General features: G+C 38.8%; 3 protein-coding genes across 3 annotated transcripts; 2 read left to right on the forward strand and 1 right to left on the reverse strand.

Moving 5' to 3' along the window:
• Nucleotides 1-786: 786 nt before the first annotated feature.
• Nucleotides 787-3921, forward strand: LOC137731130 (probable metal-nicotianamine transporter YSL7). Its single transcript, XM_068470221.1, has 6 exons — nt 787-1208; nt 1552-1715; nt 1817-1914; nt 2003-2137; nt 2232-2421; nt 2564-3921. The coding sequence occupies exons 1-6, from the start codon at nt 818-820 to the stop codon at nt 3701-3703; spliced, it is 2118 nt and encodes a 705-aa protein (XP_068326322.1). The 5' UTR covers nt 787-817; the 3' UTR covers nt 3704-3921.
• Nucleotides 3922-5293: 1372 nt separating this feature from the next.
• Nucleotides 5294-8317, forward strand: LOC137732184 (eukaryotic initiation factor 4A-3). Its single transcript, XM_068471482.1, has 8 exons — nt 5294-5698; nt 5813-6053; nt 6167-6247; nt 6380-6487; nt 6579-6698; nt 7100-7267; nt 7737-7823; nt 7931-8317. Exons 1-8 carry the CDS (start codon nt 5409-5411, stop codon nt 8042-8044), a joined length of 1209 nt encoding a protein of 402 aa, XP_068327583.1. The 5' UTR covers nt 5294-5408; the 3' UTR covers nt 8045-8317.
• Nucleotides 8318-8439: 122 nt separating this feature from the next.
• On the reverse strand, nt 8440-18611 carry LOC137732183 (MAP3K epsilon protein kinase 1-like). Its single transcript, XM_068471481.1, has 24 exons — nt 18109-18611; nt 17516-17650; nt 17129-17149; nt 16562-16635; nt 16385-16475; nt 16207-16290; nt 15910-16011; nt 15188-15319; nt 14806-14877; nt 14523-14626; nt 14261-14366; nt 13754-14140; nt 13220-13555; nt 13097-13141; nt 12551-12730; nt 12349-12432; nt 12050-12141; nt 11881-11964; nt 10747-11594; nt 10090-10478; nt 9871-10005; nt 9221-9627; nt 8903-9017; nt 8440-8823 (listed from the first exon to the last, which is right to left on the reverse strand). The coding sequence occupies exons 1-24, from the start codon at nt 18166-18168 to the stop codon at nt 8647-8649; spliced, it is 4260 nt and encodes a 1419-aa protein (XP_068327582.1). The 5' UTR covers nt 18169-18611; the 3' UTR covers nt 8440-8646.
• Between the last annotated feature and the right edge of the window lie 266 nt (nt 18612-18877).

An 18877-nucleotide genomic window follows, 5' to 3' on the forward strand; every position in this document is an offset into this window, starting at 1 on the left:
ATATATTAATAACACTACGAGATATATTAATTTAGAAGAAGTTTTAAAATGATTAAAAGTGTTTTGGGTTCGAGAAACAATTTAAATACTTTTTAATATTCAGTTGTATTTTTTCCGAATTAATTTCAAAAGAACTTTCTTAAAAAATGATTTTGAGTTGTTTCAAAATGAATTTTAAAACAACCTATATTATGGTAGTCATACTGTTTTTTAGTATAATGATATATTTTACAATAGGGAGAGGGGGAGTTCGGGTAAGTCACATAATGACAATCTAATTTGATATCGAAGTCGCTATCGACGAGATTTGAACCTAACTAAGACCTCTCACTTAAGTGAAGAAGAATACCACTGACCTGTAGTACTGGATGGCCTTGTGGTTGTCACACTTGGATTCTCTAATATTCTTAAACCTAATTATTAATATCATTTGTAAATTGTAATATTTAGAAAATTGGAATCCTGAGTAAAAGTGACCTCGGATTATGACGGATTCTCTCAAATTCCAATGAACAAAAAGTCAAAATCCACAGCTTCATACCATCTTTATTTTCTCTCTCTAATCTCTCACACTCAGAGTCTCTTTCTCCACAGGTCTATGTAACTGCTATGCTCGGTGGCCTCCCGTCCGTTCAAATACCCTCTAAAAAAATAATAATTAATTAAATTTCAATTTCTGTAATCTGAGTACGATTCCGGATTCTGTTTCCCGGGTCCCAATCCCACTCCGAATCCTAGCTGGCTCAGACTTTCTACTCTCATATATATATATATAGGCGTCCACGGTCTCAGGCACAAAAAAAAATCGAATCGAATCATGGAGAGAAGCCTTAGCAAGGGCAGTGATAACCAGAGTGACGACTTGGATGCCAAGAAGGGCACCGCCAGAAAGACCAAAAAGAAGTTGAATGTTGAGGAGGCGTTCAAGGCCACGGCGGTGCCGCCGTGGACCAAGCAGATTACGGTGAGGTCGATGGTCACCAGCTTCATTCTCAGCATTGTCTTCAACTTCATCGTCTGCAAGTTGAACCTCACCACCGGTGTTATTCCCTCGCTCAACGTCGCCGCCGGACTGCTCGGCTTCGCGGTGGTGAAGGGCTACACCGCCATGATCGACAAGTGCGGCTTCTTGAAGCAGCCTTTCACTCGCCAGGAAAACACCGTCATTCAGACTTGCGTCGTCGCCTCTTCCGGGATCGCCTTTAGCAGTATGTTCAATAACCCATCCTCTAATCAAATTTATCGCAGTAAATCCATTAATTAACTATTTCTGATCGATCATTCATCTCTGCTCGTATCGATAACATTGATTACTGATGGAAGTTGTAGATCTGTCAAATATCATGTATATTCTGGTTCTATAATTTGGCCTTGCATGCAAGAAAACAATATAATATTTGCATCACTGTCAGTTTACAAAGTGTTTGTGAAAAAGCCTCACAGTAAAAATTGAACAAATTTTCAATTGGGATTAATGTCAAATATTTGTGTGTTCTGATTGCTGCTCAGCTTAATGATCCAGTAATTTTAATTTGTGTTGTGATTAATTAGGTGGAACTGCAAGTTATCTACTGGGAATGAGTGCAAAGATTGCTGCGCAAGGTGATCTAGGCAACACCCTGATCAACATAAAGAAGCTTGATGTTGGATGGATGATTGGGTTTCTCTTCGCCGTCAGCTTCGTCGGGTTGTTTTCGATTATGCCCCTCAGAAAGGTAATTGGAAATCGCTACTTAATCCACACTCACACATATACACATGAAGATTTGTTCACTTAATTTGGTTTTGGTCTAATTTTTTTTTAAACATCCAACAGATGATGATCTTGAAGTACAAGTTAACGTACCCGAGTGGAACTGCAACTGCATACCTCATCAACAGCTTTCACACTCCCAAAGGAGCTAAGCTGGCAAAGTAAGAACCGCATTGCCTTGATTTGTAGCTTTGGGTTTTGCAATTAAACGTAATCTGTGTAAGAATATATTCTTATCAACGAATGCAGGAAACAAGTTGCTGTGCTCTTCAAAAGCTTCTGCTTCAGCTTTGCGTTTGCCTTCTTCCAGTGGTTTTTCGCTGCTGCTGATGGCTGCGGATTTTCCAGCTTCCCAACATTTGGTCTTAAAGCCTTTGCTAACAAGTATGTGTACATTTCTTTCTCAACAAAATATTAATTTCCTCGTTTTTGTATCATTTTGTTGTTTCACTAATAACTCGGATCACAAAACTTGCAGGTTTTACTTTGATTTTTCAGCAACTTATGTTGGCGTTGGCATGATTTGCCCTATCATGGTCAATGTATCCTTGCTTGTTGGAGCCATTATTTCATGGGGAATCATGTGGCCCTTGATTGAGACAAAGAAAGGTATCTGGTACAACGCTAATCTATCCGCCAGCAGTCTCCACGGCATCCAAGGATACAGGGTATTTAACTAAAACTTCCTCTCCGCCATGTGTAGCTTGTTTAATTTTCAATATCTTCACAGATATGTTTTTGAAAGTTACAATATAATGTTGGTCATGAATTGATCTCTAATAATCTTTGAATGTTTTTAATTCACTGCAGGTTTTTATTGCTATAGGGATGATGCTTGGCGACGGTTTGTTCCATGTAGTCTACATGCTCTTCATGACCACGAAAAGTCTCGCAGCACAAAGATCAGAGAAGAAACTTGAGTCGTCTTCATCCCCACCCCTAAATCTTGACAGTGTTGAAGCCGGAGGGTCCTCTGAAGTTGTCTCTGCAAACTATGATGAACAACGAAGAATCGAGTACTTCTTGAAAGACCAAATCCCCAGCTGGGTTGCTTTCTCTGGCTACATTGCGCTCGCAGCCATATCCATCGGTGTGGTACCCTTGATCTTCCCCCAACTGAAATGGTACCATGTGCTGGTTGCATATCTGATTGCCCCAGTCTTGGCCTTCTGCAATGCCTACGGCTGTGGCCTCACTGATTGGTCTCTTGCTTCCAACTATGGCAAATTTGCCATCATAATCTTCAGCGCTTGGGTTGGCCTTGACCACGGTGGTGTCATTGCCGGCCTTGCTTCTTGTGGTGTGATGATGAGCATTGTCTCGACCGCTTCTGATCTCATGCAAGACTTCAAGACAGGATACCTCACGCTCTCGTCTCCTCGCTCTATGTTCTTCAGCCAAGTCTTTGGCACAGCCATGGGATGCGTCATGTCTCCATTAGTATTCTGGGTTTTCTACAAAGCTTACCCAATTGGCGATCCAGACGGCCCTTATCCTGCACCCTACGGCCTAATGTACCGCGGCATTGCACTCCTTGGAGTTGAGGGTGTCGGTTCCCTCCCCAAAAACTGCGTCGCGCTCGCACTCTCATTTTTCGCAGCTGCAGTCGCCATAAACATAATCATCGAGCTGTTACAGCGTTATGAAACCAAGTACAGGATCTATAGGTTCATTCCCAACCCAATGTGCATGGCGATTCCATTCTACCTGGGTTCCTACTTCGCCATTGACATGTGCGTGGGAAGCTTGATCCTCGTCCTGTGGCGGAGGAAGAACAGGCAAAAGGCCGATGACTTTGGGCCAGCTGTGGCGTCGGGACTCATCTGCGGTGATTCATTGTGGGGCGTTCCGGCTGCTATCCTGGCCATTGCGTCTGTCAAAGCTCCTATCTGCATGAAGTTCCTCTCTGCTTCTGCCAACAACAAAGTTGATTCCCTATTAGGTAGCTAGCTTAATTTGATTACTAGTTAATTAATTTCATGCGACTGTTGTGTGTATATAATATATATGCAGCTGCTAGCTGGCTTGCTGTTTATTTGAACATTATTCCTACCTTTACTTTACAATTTTCGGATTGATGTGGTTGGTAGAAGTTTTTTTAGCTACTTTGGAAAAAGAAGTGGATTTCTGTTAGTTTTATCATTCATCTTATCAGTTTGTTTCTTTTATCCGGATTCTCTCCTCTCTCGTTTTTTCTCCCCTCCCATTTTCTCCTATTTGAACAGTCATAATTAAATCACTTCAACACTTATTGCTAACTTCTTTATAGAGATATACAAAGATGAAAATGAGAGAAGTGAAGAAAAAGATAAGAGATTTGGAAAAGAAAGAATTCTAGCTTGCTTTTTTTTAGGTACTTTGTTGTGAGAAATATTGATCCCAAAAAACTAAAAAGGTTTTGAGAATTCGAAATTGGTCGGTTTTAAACTTTTACATGTAAAGCAAAGCAGCCAACGGAATAACGATCGACAGCAAAACTAAGACAACAAAAAAGTGTGAACAGAATTTGTTGGCGGCGGATTGAATTGTTGTCAGATCCTTTAAAATGAATAATTCGGGTTGCCTCCATTAAGGCCTACAATCATTACTTTCACTTTTGATTCTCTTTTTCACAATAATCGCAATCACTAATTTTCAACAATTAACAGCCCTACTTAAAATGTTGTACTAACTTGTACAAGGAAAAAAACTTACCTTGACTTGTTCATCATGCACAGTTTGATAACACCGCAAAAATACATACTAAAAATTAGTGTTCGAGTCAAGTTTAACGAGTAGTATTGATAACGAGTAACTCAATAGAGCCCATTAAAACAAGTATATGCTTTTTTTAACCATAGTGTAATGAGTGATGTCATGTTACTATTTAGTTTTACAAAATATGTTCGCGTTTGTATTTTTTTCACATGTTAACTTGACAAATTATGCTTGTGTTAATTTGTTACGAAAGTAAGTACTGTCAATATCCAGTTTTTCAAGTTTATCCTTACTCGATGTGTAAGTGGCTCGTAAATTTAGTTTGTTAAGATCGTGATTTCAAAATGCCAAAAAAACAACACATTTATTTCATACGACGGTCGAAAAGTAAAAGAGATGTGTGAAACGTAAAAAATGAATATGTAAATAACGTTATCCTTATAAATCTATACTAGTTGAGGTTTCATCAATTACGAACGTGTAAAAAAGTCTCATAAGACTGTTGGAGTTCTATATGAACTAAAGTTTCAACAACTACGAACTGCCCTCTACAATATCGTTTAAGGTTAAAAAAATTATGTTTAATATATTGGCATCACACTACTTTTTACGACCTACGGTAAAAAGCTTAAGGTTCAAAGAATCATTATACAAGTGCGTGTAAGTACCAAGTGTATGGAGTCATTTCGGATCCAAGTATACATTTTTGGTCCCAATTATTTTGTTCCAGGCCAAAATAAATATTTAAATTTACAAATAAATAAAAATAAAAAACAAGAAAGTGAAAAAGTAACCTAAATACTTAAAAGTTTATAAAACCCTCGACGCCTTCCATCACTCGCTCGTTTGACTCAGTCGATTGAATCGTATCCAGGGAAACAAGGGCAGCCAAACAAACCCTAAAACAACACCACAGACAAGCCTGCTCGATAGTCGTCGTTATCGGAATATCAGAGCTATGACAGAGACATCGGCGAGACGCGGCGGAGGAATGGGTGACGAGAAGCTGGAGTTCGTAACTTCCGACGGGATTGAGCCCATCATGACCTTCGATCAGATGGGTTTAAGGGATGATCTCCTCCGAGGCGTCTACAACTACGGCTTTGAGAAGCCCTCCGCCATCCAGCAACGAGCCGTCAGGCCCATCATTGAGGGCCGCGACGTCATCGCCCAGGCCCAGTCCGGTACCGGCAAGACCTCCATGATTGCCCTCACCGTCTGCCAGCTCGTCGACACCTCCTCCCGGGAGTACGTCAGCCCTACTTTTGATCTCCAGTGTTTCCTTCTGTTGTTATTCTGTTTGGTTCTTGGGAAAATTTTAATTTGATTTTGTGCATGTATATTTGTATCTATTGTATATAGGGTTCAGGCTTTGATATTGTCTCCGACGAGGGAATTGGCGGCGCAGACGGAGAAGGTGATATTAGCAATTGGGAATTTCATAAATATACAAGCTCATTCTTGCATTGGAGGCAAAAGCGTGGGTGAGGATATTCGAAAGCTCGAGTATGGCGTTCATGTGGTATCTGGAACTCCTGGCAGAGTCTGTGATATGATCAAAAGAAGAACTCTCCGAACTCGAGCCATCAAATTATTAGTTCTTGTCAGTCTCTTGTTCCTATCTTTTCTGTTTTTAACTGTGAATTTTGGATTTTTCCCTTTCTAGTTTCATTGATCCCTGTTTTGATCTTTTTCGGGACTGGTTCGGTTTTGCAGGATGAATCTGATGAAATGTTGAGCAGAGGATTCAAGGATCAGATTTATGATGTCTACAGATATCTTCCTCCTGAGCTTCAGGTATTTTTTTTTTTTCTTTCTTTCACATATTTGTATGTGTCACATGTGCTTATGTCGGTCATGTTCCGACTATTGTCCAAATAAGTATTTCTTTCTGAAACTGAAATCAATTGTAACTTTGTAACATTGTAGGTTTGCTTGATTTCTGCTACACTTCCTCATGAAATTTTGGAGATGACCAACAAGTTTATGACTGAACCTGTTAGGATCCTTGTTAAACGTGATGAGTTGACGTTGGAGGTACACAATGCTTCTGTTTTGTATTGTTGTACGTATGCTGCCTTTCTGTGCAATGTGAAATATGTAGTAAACTGTGTTTTTGTGATGACAGGGAATCAAGCAATTTTTCGTGGCTGTCGAAAGAGAGGAATGGAAGTTTGATACGCTTTGTGATCTCTATGATACCCTTACGATTACACAAGCTGTTATTTTCTGCAACACCAAGCGAAAGGTAAATACTTCTCTGTGATACTAATAACTCAAAGTTTGATTAGAAAATAGGGGTTTCAAGGCCGTAGTTAGGTTATTGATTCCATGCGGAAAGTAGAAATATAAAATGGGATCACCAATCAGATGCTTGGTTATAGATTGTATGTTCTCATATGCATTGTATCCTGATTTAGCTATTTTCATTAGTGCCTGATTTAGCTATTTTCATTAGTGCCTACTAGTTATACATCGATATTCGATACACACAAGCTTTAGAATTTAATATGTTAGGTGGAATAGAGGCATGCAAGATAGTCTGTTTGCAATGGTTTTCCTTTTTGGCACACTGCCATAATGCCTTCCTTTTCTGGTTGACTAACATTTCATTCCCTGGTGCATGACTGTTGGAATTTCACTGGGTAGGTGGACTGGCTCACCGAAAAGATGAGGAGTAATAACTTTACTGTCTCTGCAATGCATGGAGATATGCCTCAGAAGGAAAGAGATGCTATTATGGCTGAGTTTCGTGGTGGTAATACTCGCGTCCTGATCACAACCGATGTTTGGGCCCGGGGCCTTGATGTTCAGCAGGCAAGTTCTTCTTATCCCAATTGTCCAATCGTTAGCTAGAATCTATCATCTCTTGACTTTGACTTTATTTGGTTCGAGTAGTTAAACTAATCAAATATAGTGTGTGATTTGAGATCCTTTTTGCCTGTTCAGTTGGTAGTCAGGACCAAATAAACCTGGTACCCCAATTTAACCAGAAAAATGTTTACGAATTAGAGAAGGATTTGCTGCTTTCTTAAATTCTTACAAAAAGCCTAAACCTTACTTGAAGAAAAAAGTAAAACATCTATTGTCCGTATATTTACTGCACAGTGATGTGGACACCTGAACCTTAAACTAAAAAGCAGTCCTAGTTGAAGGTTCTATCTAGACAAACAATTTTGAATGGTTTTCAATTATGATCAGTTTTTCTTCAAAAAGTGTAGCTTTTAGTCCCTTCATATAATCCTTAAACTGCTTTTCTTATCGTGATATTTTTTGCTTTCATCAGGTTTCTTTGGTTATCAATTATGATCTCCCAAACAATCGAGAGCTATACATTCATCGAATTGGTCGTTCTGGACGTTTCGGGCGCAAGGTTTGTTTTTCTCCTCGCTCATGAATCAAAATTTTGATTCAGAAAGTACTTTTTAAGATATTCTGTTGATTTGTTGATTAATATGGGAAATTTGTTTGTCTTTGTAGGGTGTGGCAATAAACTTTGTGAAAAGTGATGATATTAAGATTTTAAGAGACATTGAGCAGTATTACAGTACGCAGATAGACGAAATGCCGATGAATGTTGCGGATTTGATATGAGAGTTGCTTGCCATCCCGTGTGCGAATGATGTGGATTGGTTTTTCTGGCGTCGAATGACTAATGTGTGCGGCTGTCGTGGCTTTATTTTGCGGTGGATTGTACACCAGCACAAGTTGAAATCATGCTTTGTTTACTTGTGCTGTAACGATAATGTTTTAACTTAGGCTGGTGTGACTCGGATTTAAAGCACCATGTGTGCAGACTGAGTACCTTGATGAGTTGTAGTGTGTTTGGTTTTATCATATTTGGTAGCGAATTCAGGTTTTATGTTTCCCAATGTTTTTTGCATCAATGGTTTGATTCACTGAGACAGCTCGAACCACCACGGAGAATGAGAGAATGTCACCGCAAATTCGGTGATTGTATGCCGAGTTTTGGCCCCAAATCGTGAAACTGACTGAAATATAAAGTGTCCATAGGCGAATATGCGTAATCAAATATTTGTACGAAGGAGAAGGAAAACAAAAGCCAAGCAAAGCAGCTCACTGATATAAAAAGACGGCCACCTCGTCAACACACAATAAATACACTTTTTCCGAAAGAATCAAATCTACAACTTACGAAAAGAAATAGTCCTGGGCGGGCGGAGCGTGGCTTTTAACTACAAGACGGTGTTAATATGTAGTGCCTTAAGCAGCGAAGTAGCCATTTGTTTTACCAACACTTGGCCCCCCGATCGTTGCCCATCTCGGCGTTCTTCTATTAGATTTTGAAGCTTCTGAGGCAGATCATTCTCCACAATCAATTGCTTTGGCCGCGGGTGGTGCTCATAAACAGCCTGCCTCAGACATATTAACAGTATTAACAATAGGAAGAAGCAAATAGATAGCTTCCAGAATAGTAAAAATTCCCCCCACCTTTATCAGTTTAAGAAGATTTAGACGGGCAATAGCATCCTGATGGTCCAGTCTCGTGATGAGCAGCGGTGTCAAACCATTTACAGCTAATGTTGTATTAATTCGAGATGATTTCCTGCAAAAAGAAAGAAAGCAATCGTTATGTCCACAAAGGAAAAAGGGGAGCTTTGTAAAACATGCTACTTAAAATCATTCAGAAACAAAATCTTCCAGTCAGACACATGACACAAGACGTAATCAATCAATAAGTTTATATGCACAAGGTTAGAAACACAATAATTAATTTCTAGTAAATAGACTATATATGCAATCACATACGTGATAATTTTCAAAAATGGCTCCAATATGTGCACGAAATACTGTTCTGGACAGCACTGGAAGAATTTCACCAATTTCTGAACTGCATCCTTTTTCAATAATGCTTGTTCCACCTTCCGGTTGTCATTGTCATGAGCTAAGCACACGGCAATCGAGTCTAATGCTGTCACAGACCAAAGTTCATCCTCGAGAAGGCTTAAGTAAACATCCAACCCACCATGAGCCCTTAGTTGCTCCCTCGAATTACGCGATGCATGAGCCATATCACACAGTAAAGGCAACGCACATTGTTTCAAAGGAGAATTAGACTCGATAAAGTGCATTAAGTGTGGAATTATTCCATTCTCAGCTGCTTGTTCCTGTCTTCTCTTGTTAATCTTGCACAGATTGAACAGGGCATTGAGTACCTAGAAAAAACAATGAGAACAACACAGTTATAACTCAGTCATTTTATGTTAAAGAAGTTTCCTTTCTTATCATCAACATTCTATGTAGAGCTAATATCCGTACAGACTAAAATACTATACATTTAAGGACAGAAGGGGGTCACATATATTTAATTTCAAACAACAAACAACAAACACAATAAAACGAACGGCTTACTAGCCAACAATCCATTGTTAACATTAGAAATAGGACAGATTGCCCACCTCATGATGTATTTGAGAAACAAGAGCTCCTTCTTTGAGTTCAAGGTTTGGAATCAAATATTTAATTGCTTCTGCCCGCTGAAGATTCTCTAAGCAGTTTGGATCAGTTGACAAATGGTTTACACACTTCAGTATCTGTACAATGACAGAGCACCAACATTATCAAGTTTGCAGTAACATAAATCAATAACATAAATCAACGGAACTTTCTGAAAATACCTTCAAAAGAATAGGGGGCTCCACCCTATTGAACATCTTGAAAAGACGGCTGAGCAAACTTTGGCTACACATGTATGACTTTACAGTAGTATCTGCTTGCGCAAACTCAAGCAGAAGATCAGCCACCTTTTCTAGGTATTCCCTCGCAACATCTGCATTCAATGTTGAAACCATGTGGGAAAGTAAACCTGATGATGTTGCACTGCCTGGTCTAGCATTTAAAACTCCAGAACCAGAAAGTACACCTGATGCCGTCTGAGATGCTATGCCAGAAGTGGAAGCAGCTCCTTTGATAGATGCTACTGTTCCCATCTCTTTATTCATCGTTTTATGTGAAACTCTAGCAGTGGAATCAACATTCCCATTTTCTCTACCACGTTGAGAGACATCTGCAAAATAATGAAGGAATCAATTATACTTAGAAGTAGATAAAATGGGCCCACGTAATTGCTAAACAACATTATGGAACAAGAAAGCAATTAAAATCAATACTTTGGTATATATCTGCTCAATAGGAGTGGGAGAAAAAATTGTGTTTGATTCATTAGATCCTAACACTAATTTATATCGTTCACGTATTATAAAATTTAAAGATTCCAAATGGCACACTTGTTTACAGGTTATAAACTAAATGATGGATTAGATAAAGACTGTTACCAGCAAATTCAGCCATCAGGAAATCTAATTCTCCATTTGTCTTCTTTTCATTAGAAGCATGTAACAGGGGCAATATACTTTCGTGTCTCTCCAAACCTGGCAGGTGGCGTACAAACTCGAGCTGACCAGAAAAGTGTCTGGAAGGAGGCTCTTTATCTAACAAGCTAAGAAGGGGACGAACTTGCTCCTGTTGAGTAGTTACTGTTGTTGAAAACCCATTTGATGTACCTTCCATCATTTTTGGAGGTCTATCTGTGGATGCCCTGCTAGAAGAATTAGCAGGTCGCTGCTGCCTGAGGTCTAGATCCCGAGAGGTAATTGAAGGTTCCTTAGTTGTAATATTTACTACTTTGTCTACTGATGTTGAGTCTGTCAATTTAGAAGGAACTAAAGCTTCCACTACCACATTGCTAGATTGAGCTCTATCAGTATCTAGATGAAGATATCTTGGATCTGATTGATTGGCATCTGATCTTTGAGAGTTTGAAGTTGAAGCACGTGCAGGTTCTGCTGTTCCAGTTGACAAATGAAAATCAATCAATCCATGTCTAACCTTGGAGAGATCATGTTGATCAGTTGTAGAAAGCAGCACGTCACTCTGAGCAAAAATCGGATGACCAGAATCTAATGAACCAGACCGTGGGCGCTGAGCTGAACCTTCTAGTGGAAATCCACCCCCGACAGATATGGAAGCTAGGCGGGTTGCCTCATTCAAGCTATAAAGGGTGTTAATAAGCCTCAGCATTATTCCAGTCTTCGCGGCTATGCGACAAAAATCATTTCTAGGAGTTGATCGTTGAAGCTTAAAGACCTGCCACATCCCGTCAATTGCTAGATGAACCATTTCCCTGGATACAAAAATGTCTAATAAAAATTTGACACAAGTAATCTTAACTATCCATAATAAGCTTGAAAACATAATAACATTTCTTAATCAGTCACAACCAACCCTCACAGCCAAATGGTCTGACTAATTCTAAAAGGGAGTTCAGGGTTCAAACAATTAAAAATGTCCTCTGTGGCCTAACTTCTATGAGAATAACCCATCCCCAAGAAGAGAGCGAGGCCACAGAAAGTTAGCTAACTTTTAATTAGGTTAACAGTAACAACAGGGAAAAAAACAGAAGCACAAACCTGAATTTTGCATAGTCAGCCTCTAAAAAGCCCACCAAAACAGGTATTCCACGGCAGGCTATGAACATTTGCAACGTTGAAGGGCTGCATAAAAATCCTCAATGTCAACCTCAAACTCTACTTTCCGGTGAACAAGAATATTATGACTAACTACAGAAGGGAGCACAACCTTGATTGACAAAGCTGCTGTAAGAAATAAGCTGCTTCCATACGAATTTCCCGGGAATGATTAGGAAAAGCAAAGCTCATTATCACTGGGATCTGTCATATAAGTTAGCAATGGGAATTAAAGCTGCATAACAAATACCTAACACGAATTTCTGGAGTATAAAACTCAGATAGAGGGAAGAAACAAAGATAAGATGTGTATGCATGTAAAGAAAACTGATTCAATTTTCAGTGATGCCAATAGCCCAGATGCAACTGCAGAATAACAAAACACAAAAACCTGAATGCATTATAACTCACCAGACCCACAAGACAAGCATTTTCCAGGAAATCAGTATTATCTTTGATTATCAGATTTATAATTTGAAGCACAGAACATATAACCTGCAAAAGTGGGAAACAACAATCACATACAGCCATTAGAAAGCTAATTGAAAAGTGGACAACCATCTTTTATAATTCTCATAAACATGACCAGAGAGGTAAAAATGGGTCCACATACACGAGTTTTAGGTACTTCAAGCAATTCCACTAGAGGGAGCAAACCATGCTGGGTAACAAAAACAATTTTCTGCTCTGGGCGCTGATGGAAGATAGCAATGAGTTTCTGACAGGCGGAGACAATAACATCTTCTGTTTCATCTGGTCTCAATGACCCGACCAACCGGCTGAACTCAACAGCCTACCAAACAAGAAATAGCAGATATTATTTCCACATAAAAAAATGGCAGACAAATACTTATATGATTGGTGTGATGTTTCTGTTTTACAATTTGTGCAGCACACACTTTAGGCACCACACTGCACCAATGTCACTCTTGTGACGAGTGATAATAAAGTTACTGTATATTTCATACATTTTCTCATCAAAAAAAAAAAAAAAAATGAGACTCATAAAACAATCTGCTTCAGAGGTGCAGATTTGTAGTCTTAAATTCTTCAGAGTTGTAGCTAGTTAGACTTTAACGCACTCCGTAGAAGAAAAAAAATTATCACACATCCTTAACACATGGGATAAATCATAAAACCACAAAAGAAATGTGAATACCTGTAGGGGAAATAGGTTTTCTCCAGGCATCTTTTCATCGAAAACCTAATACACAAACAGTAAAATGTGTTAGAGATGACGAGTCAGCAAATTAAACAGAAGGACTCAAAATTTGAAACATACCAAACCACCAATATCAATCACATCATCTTTGAGAACACCCATCATAAGCTGTAACAGGTTGCCACCACTGCTGTTAGCCTGACCCATTTCACTCTCCATTTGTTTTTGGGCAATTGTAGCTCTCAACTTTGTAGCCAGGTCGCTTTTCCCCGCATCATTCCCAGGTGTATTGCCTTGGTTTGACTGTGACATAGATGCAGACGTCGAAGCCTCAGTTGCCCTATCCTCTGGATGCTTATCCAATGGATGAAACAGATCATCCAAGGAAGCATCTCCTGGAGTATCGCTAAATTTACTGAGTTCATTACCTCCCAACAAAACTGGCATCTTAGCAGCCTTCAAAACAACAGACACAAATCTAGGAGTAAGACATATGAGAGATTGAAGTTAAAGTAGTAACAATCTCTACACAGGACTTCAAAATATGACACCACAATAAATATTACCCAAAAAAGACAACACCAAACCGACAACATGCATAATACGACCAGCTAGTAGTTAGACAAAAATCAACATCAATTACTGCAGTCTCACCTTTTGAAAACTACCATCCAGATTTCTTGTTCCAAAACCGAAAGCTCTATAACCAACACCCTTTCCTCCTTGTTTGCCACTTACATTTTTTGTCGTTAATTCAGGAGATCTGACCTCACCATTCACCAGCACTGCATCATGGTTGCTAGCATGTGGTGGCTCGTCAAGCTCAGTTGGCTCAGAGGCAGCCAATTCCTGAGAAGATAATCTGCCAGAACCATTTTGCAAAGATGACTTTTCATGGATAGCTAACGTGGGAACTTCGTCTGTCAGATCATCTTCTAAATTATCCGTTTTCTCCTCAACCGATTTTACATCTGAAGCAGGGTTATCATCAGATCTTCCCATATCAGGAATCTCAGTTGATAATAATCCTTTCCCAGAGTCCTGAAGTTCAAAAGAGCCAAGTCACTGATAATACAAGAAAAATCCAAAGCTTAGATTAAAAAACTTTGCTACTGAATTAAGCCTATAGTTTGCGTAATGCAAAAAGGCAAAGACTCTCACTGCTTTAATGGTTGAAGCAGCTACTTCAACTTTCTCTGCAGAAGGACTTTCAGCAGAACCCGGATTATCTCCATTGGAAATTTCTGCACCTATTGAAGCTTCTTGTCTGCAAAATAACTGGGTATTTTAAAATGAATTACCAAACAACAATCCGAATAAGCTGAAAGCTCTAACAAAAAAAACACCTAATGAAAAATACTACAAAAGAAGCCAAGACAGCCCCAACAAAAAAACTGCATAGGATGTACTTGATGACACCTACCTTAGAGTTCCACTATGACGAATTGAAGATTGCAAAGCTCGCCGGCAGTTTTGTATCCAAGGGTGAGAAAGCAATGTCTTTGCATCAGGGCGGTGCCTAGCATCCTAAGATATGCAACAAAAATGTTATAGATGAATATAATTAAGTTACAACTAACCCACTTTTAGTTAAGGAAAAATTCCATCAAGGCTAAGACTTAGTTCTAAGTCTAAATTCCATGAAACTTGACCATCTATCCGTGGACTTAAATACTCTTCATTAAGTAAAAATATCTCTGCCTCACCTTCTTAAAGCACTGACCCAGAAAATCAGTAATGTCCGGGGATAGGCTGTCAGGTATGGGAGGATGCTCATCCTGAAAGAATTGAAGGCAAAGGGAAAAGGAAAAAGAACAAAACTGTCAACACTAGCACTCAATGTTAAGAAAATTAGCATTATAGGGAACTGTTTGCATACAACAAGCCTAAAGGGAAGGGGGCAAGAAAACAGCTTCAAACTGCAAGCTGACACAATTTTGAAAATGACCACTTCAAAATCAGCAGTACATGCATCTTTGCGCTTCCTAACCCCCCACCCCACCCCACCCCAAAAAAAAAAAAAAAAAAAAAAAAAGACCATGCCAAACAAATGGACCAAATTAGGGAATAAATGAAAGTTAAACACACCTGAACAATACGAAACAATGCTGGCATAGGCTGTAGATCGTAGTAAGGAGGTGCGCATGTAAGAAGTTCAATTACAGTGCACCCAACACTCCAAATGTCTGAAGCAGCACAAACTCCCGACATTTCAATCACCTAAAACATATATAATTTCCATCAAATTAAGGCCTCTCGTTAGCATTTTCATTACTGAATCAAAAGCATGATTTTTTTTCAGCACAAATTCAGCACGTCATGCAAAAAACGATTTCATTTGACTGCTTACATTTGTGCTTTGGCATGCATGATCAAGCTAGTTTTAACAAAACAAATACTGAGTTCCTCTTGCTCCCATATACTAAAGGCAGACTTTCTTTTCCTTATAATTATAATTATAATTATTATTAATATTAATTAATTAGCATAATAAAAGCAACTATAATATACCTCTGAGGCCAGGTGTGACGGTATTAGAGTCGGCTGAGGGAGAATGCCATGTTTCAATAAAAAAGTTATTGCAGGGAATAACAGCAAGATTGGTGGTTGTTTGGAGTGTATGGGCCTAATAAAGCTAGAGAAAAGGGTGCTCTTTTGGGAGGATTTAGCTGGATTACTTGGATTATGTGGTTCCAGGAGGTGCACGCATGTGGAAATTTCCATATGGGAGGATGAATTGCCTATACAAGTATATTTCTTCTCAACAACCAAAAAAAGAATGGGGAAAAAGGAAAGGAAAATAAGAATACCTCTGGGGCCATCCAGTATGGTGTTCCAACAACTGAATGTGTATTAACATCCGCCTCAGTCAGTTTTGTCGCAACACCAAAATCAGCAAGTTTCACAAGCCCCTGAAAAGGATGACCCATACAGATCAAGCAATACAATAAGTTATTACTAAATGGAGAAGGTACACAAGCAACAGATTGTAGACCAATATCTTTGCACGCTTGAAATCCCAATCGAACAAATACTTCACAAGAAGGTGATGGTAACTATCAAAGTAAACTCATCTAGAAAAGATGAGAAATACACATGTAAGTCACCTCTTTAGTTGTCAATATATTTGCACCCTTGATATCCCGATGGATTACTCCCTGCTCATGTAAATATACCAACCCTTCCAGAACCTGTATCATAAGTTTATAACAAATATCAAGTTAAAATATCTAACTTGCACGCACCTACACATACAAATAACGAACAGCAAGGACATTATGGAACCTGAGCAATGTACACGGCTACCAATGATTCTGGGAAAGGTCCAAATTTGTTTGGCTTGATAATGTTTGCAAGTGAGCCATTCTCCACATATCTACAAGTATAGCAATAAAAACATCACAAAGTTTTCTCAACAGAGTTTCCACATGAAATATTGGGGAAAATTGCGAGCTCACTTACTCCAGGATTATGTGAAGATGAGTCTTTGTCTTTAAGGATCCAAGGTACTTCACAATGTTTTTGTGATTTAAATTCTGCAAAAGTGAATTTAATTCCCTAAGCATTGTACTCAGCATGCATCTCATTCCAAAGGCATCCCGAATGTCTAGTGTTAGTAGGTTAGCAAAGGGCAACTCAGCAACAGCATTTCAGAAGAAATGCATCAAAACCACTGTATACAGCGGATCGTGTTGGCCAGGCCCAAAATTTCAATCAGCTTTCGCTAATACTTTAATCAACAATACAAACATATATAAGACCTGCCAAAAACTATAACTGACTCCTATCATTTAACAGAATCCTGACAGAAGGATAAATGTGCAAAATATGAAGGACGGCTATAGGCTACAGTTGCAGGTACACAAAAATCAACCCATTTCAAGGGGTCCTCATTTAAACCCCAGAAAGTTGATCTGCAACAGGTGCTAACATACAATAACGGGACATGATTTATGGTAAAAGATTTCAGCTTAAGGTAAATAATTGACATCAGAAAAGCAAAGATGACAACAAAGAAATAAAACATACCTTGAGTAAATCAATCTCTTGCTAAAATGTCACCGCATTGTACGACCAGAGAAGCAATCAAAAGAAAAACAGCAGCCAGTGAGCCAAATTAATGTAGTGTAAACTGGAAACAACATATGCAGGAGAGATGGTATGCTTGAGTAACATAAATATAAATCATAATTTTGACTTTTACGACACATAGCCGAATTTGCAAAATCATATATAAATCCTCTGAAACAAATGGCCTTCAAGCCCAGCCATATCTACATGAACACACATATATACATATATTCACATTTAATTGACAAAGACTATCTAAAAACATGTGCTATTGCAATTCTATTTCCTTCATGGTTATTTGTAAGAACATGTAACAACTGCTAGACAAAGGAAAGCTGGTCCAACCATTATAATGTTGAGATCCTCCTGAGCAATATTCTCCAAAGAAACTTGTTTAATTGCGACAAAGTCTCCATTCTCCAAATCCAAACCCTTGTAAACTCGACCATATGCTCCCTTTCCAATCTCATCTCCAAGCATCTACACCAAAAATATTCACATAATTCAAAATACGAATAATACGAAAGATTTGTTGGATATCCTAACACCATATCTAGACGTTGATGAATTTATCTTAATTTTTTTTCGAAAGAGGACTTGTTGAAGATATTTTCTGCCAGTGCCAGACTAAGAATTAGAGCAATAAAGCATTAGTTTCTCAGAAGCCAAATGGAGGAGAGTGTCAGTGAAAACCAACAAACCATGAAGCTGAAAATCACAAAATTAGTAACCTCTAAACAGTTCAACGCAAACGCTCAGTTAGGAAAATGCAGGGAACGAAATACAGACACTATCGAAAAACAAAAACCCTAACCCTCAATTTATTTACCAATTACTGCAGAGAAGAAACTGTCGACATTCTAATTCCAAACACAAATTACACATTACTACGGAAGAAACTGTGAACTGGAAATTGAGCTATCTATGAACTTGCTTACGTATTTGTTATCGAGAGTCTTGGATTTGTGGAAGTGGGCCGACGCCGCTTGCCGAGACATCTCTGCGGAATCGGCTTACCGATGAGAAACCCTAGAGAAGATGGTGGTTCATCAGAACAAGTAGAGCTACAGAGAGGGACAGAATTGGATTTGGAATTATGATCGGACAGCTTGCCGGAATTCTAGGAAGGGAGGACGGAGCAGAGCTCCGACTTGTACAGAGAGAGAATGTACGGAGGGAGAGGGAGGGTGTTACTACGAAACTGAATGTTTATTAGGATGGAGGTGGTGGTAACATGACATGATCATCATAGAAACTATCATAACAAAATAAATATAAATAAATAAAATGGCAATTGAAGGAGTAAGAGCAGAGCACCCCTCTTCCTTTTGCTGGACCTCAAAGGCTCCAACTCAGCAATGATAGACGGGCAGTGGACTCCAGCGGGGACACTTCTGTCGATTAACGACTTTAAAAAGAGAAGGGTCAAATGGGAGGGGAATGTTCTCTTATTTTGTTGCAACCAATTTCCCCAACTTTTCTAAAAACCACCTCTATTATAAATATTTGGAATGGCTTTTATAAGAAAGCACTTCTATTCAGAAGACCTTATGTTTAAAGTGCTTTCATGAAAAAACGATAACATTTTTTATTTGAAATTCGAGTGTTTAGAGGGCAAGTGCTTCTCTAAAATCCTTTTAACTTAAACCAATTACAATCGTTTTTTTTGTAGTAAAAAACATTTTAACCTTTCGAAATTTTATTAAA

Source organism: Pyrus communis, chromosome 4 (genome assembly GCF_963583255.1).
Source record: "Pyrus communis chromosome 4, drPyrComm1.1, whole genome shotgun sequence".
Classification (NCBI taxonomy): Eukaryota; Viridiplantae; Streptophyta; class Magnoliopsida; order Rosales; family Rosaceae; genus Pyrus; species Pyrus communis.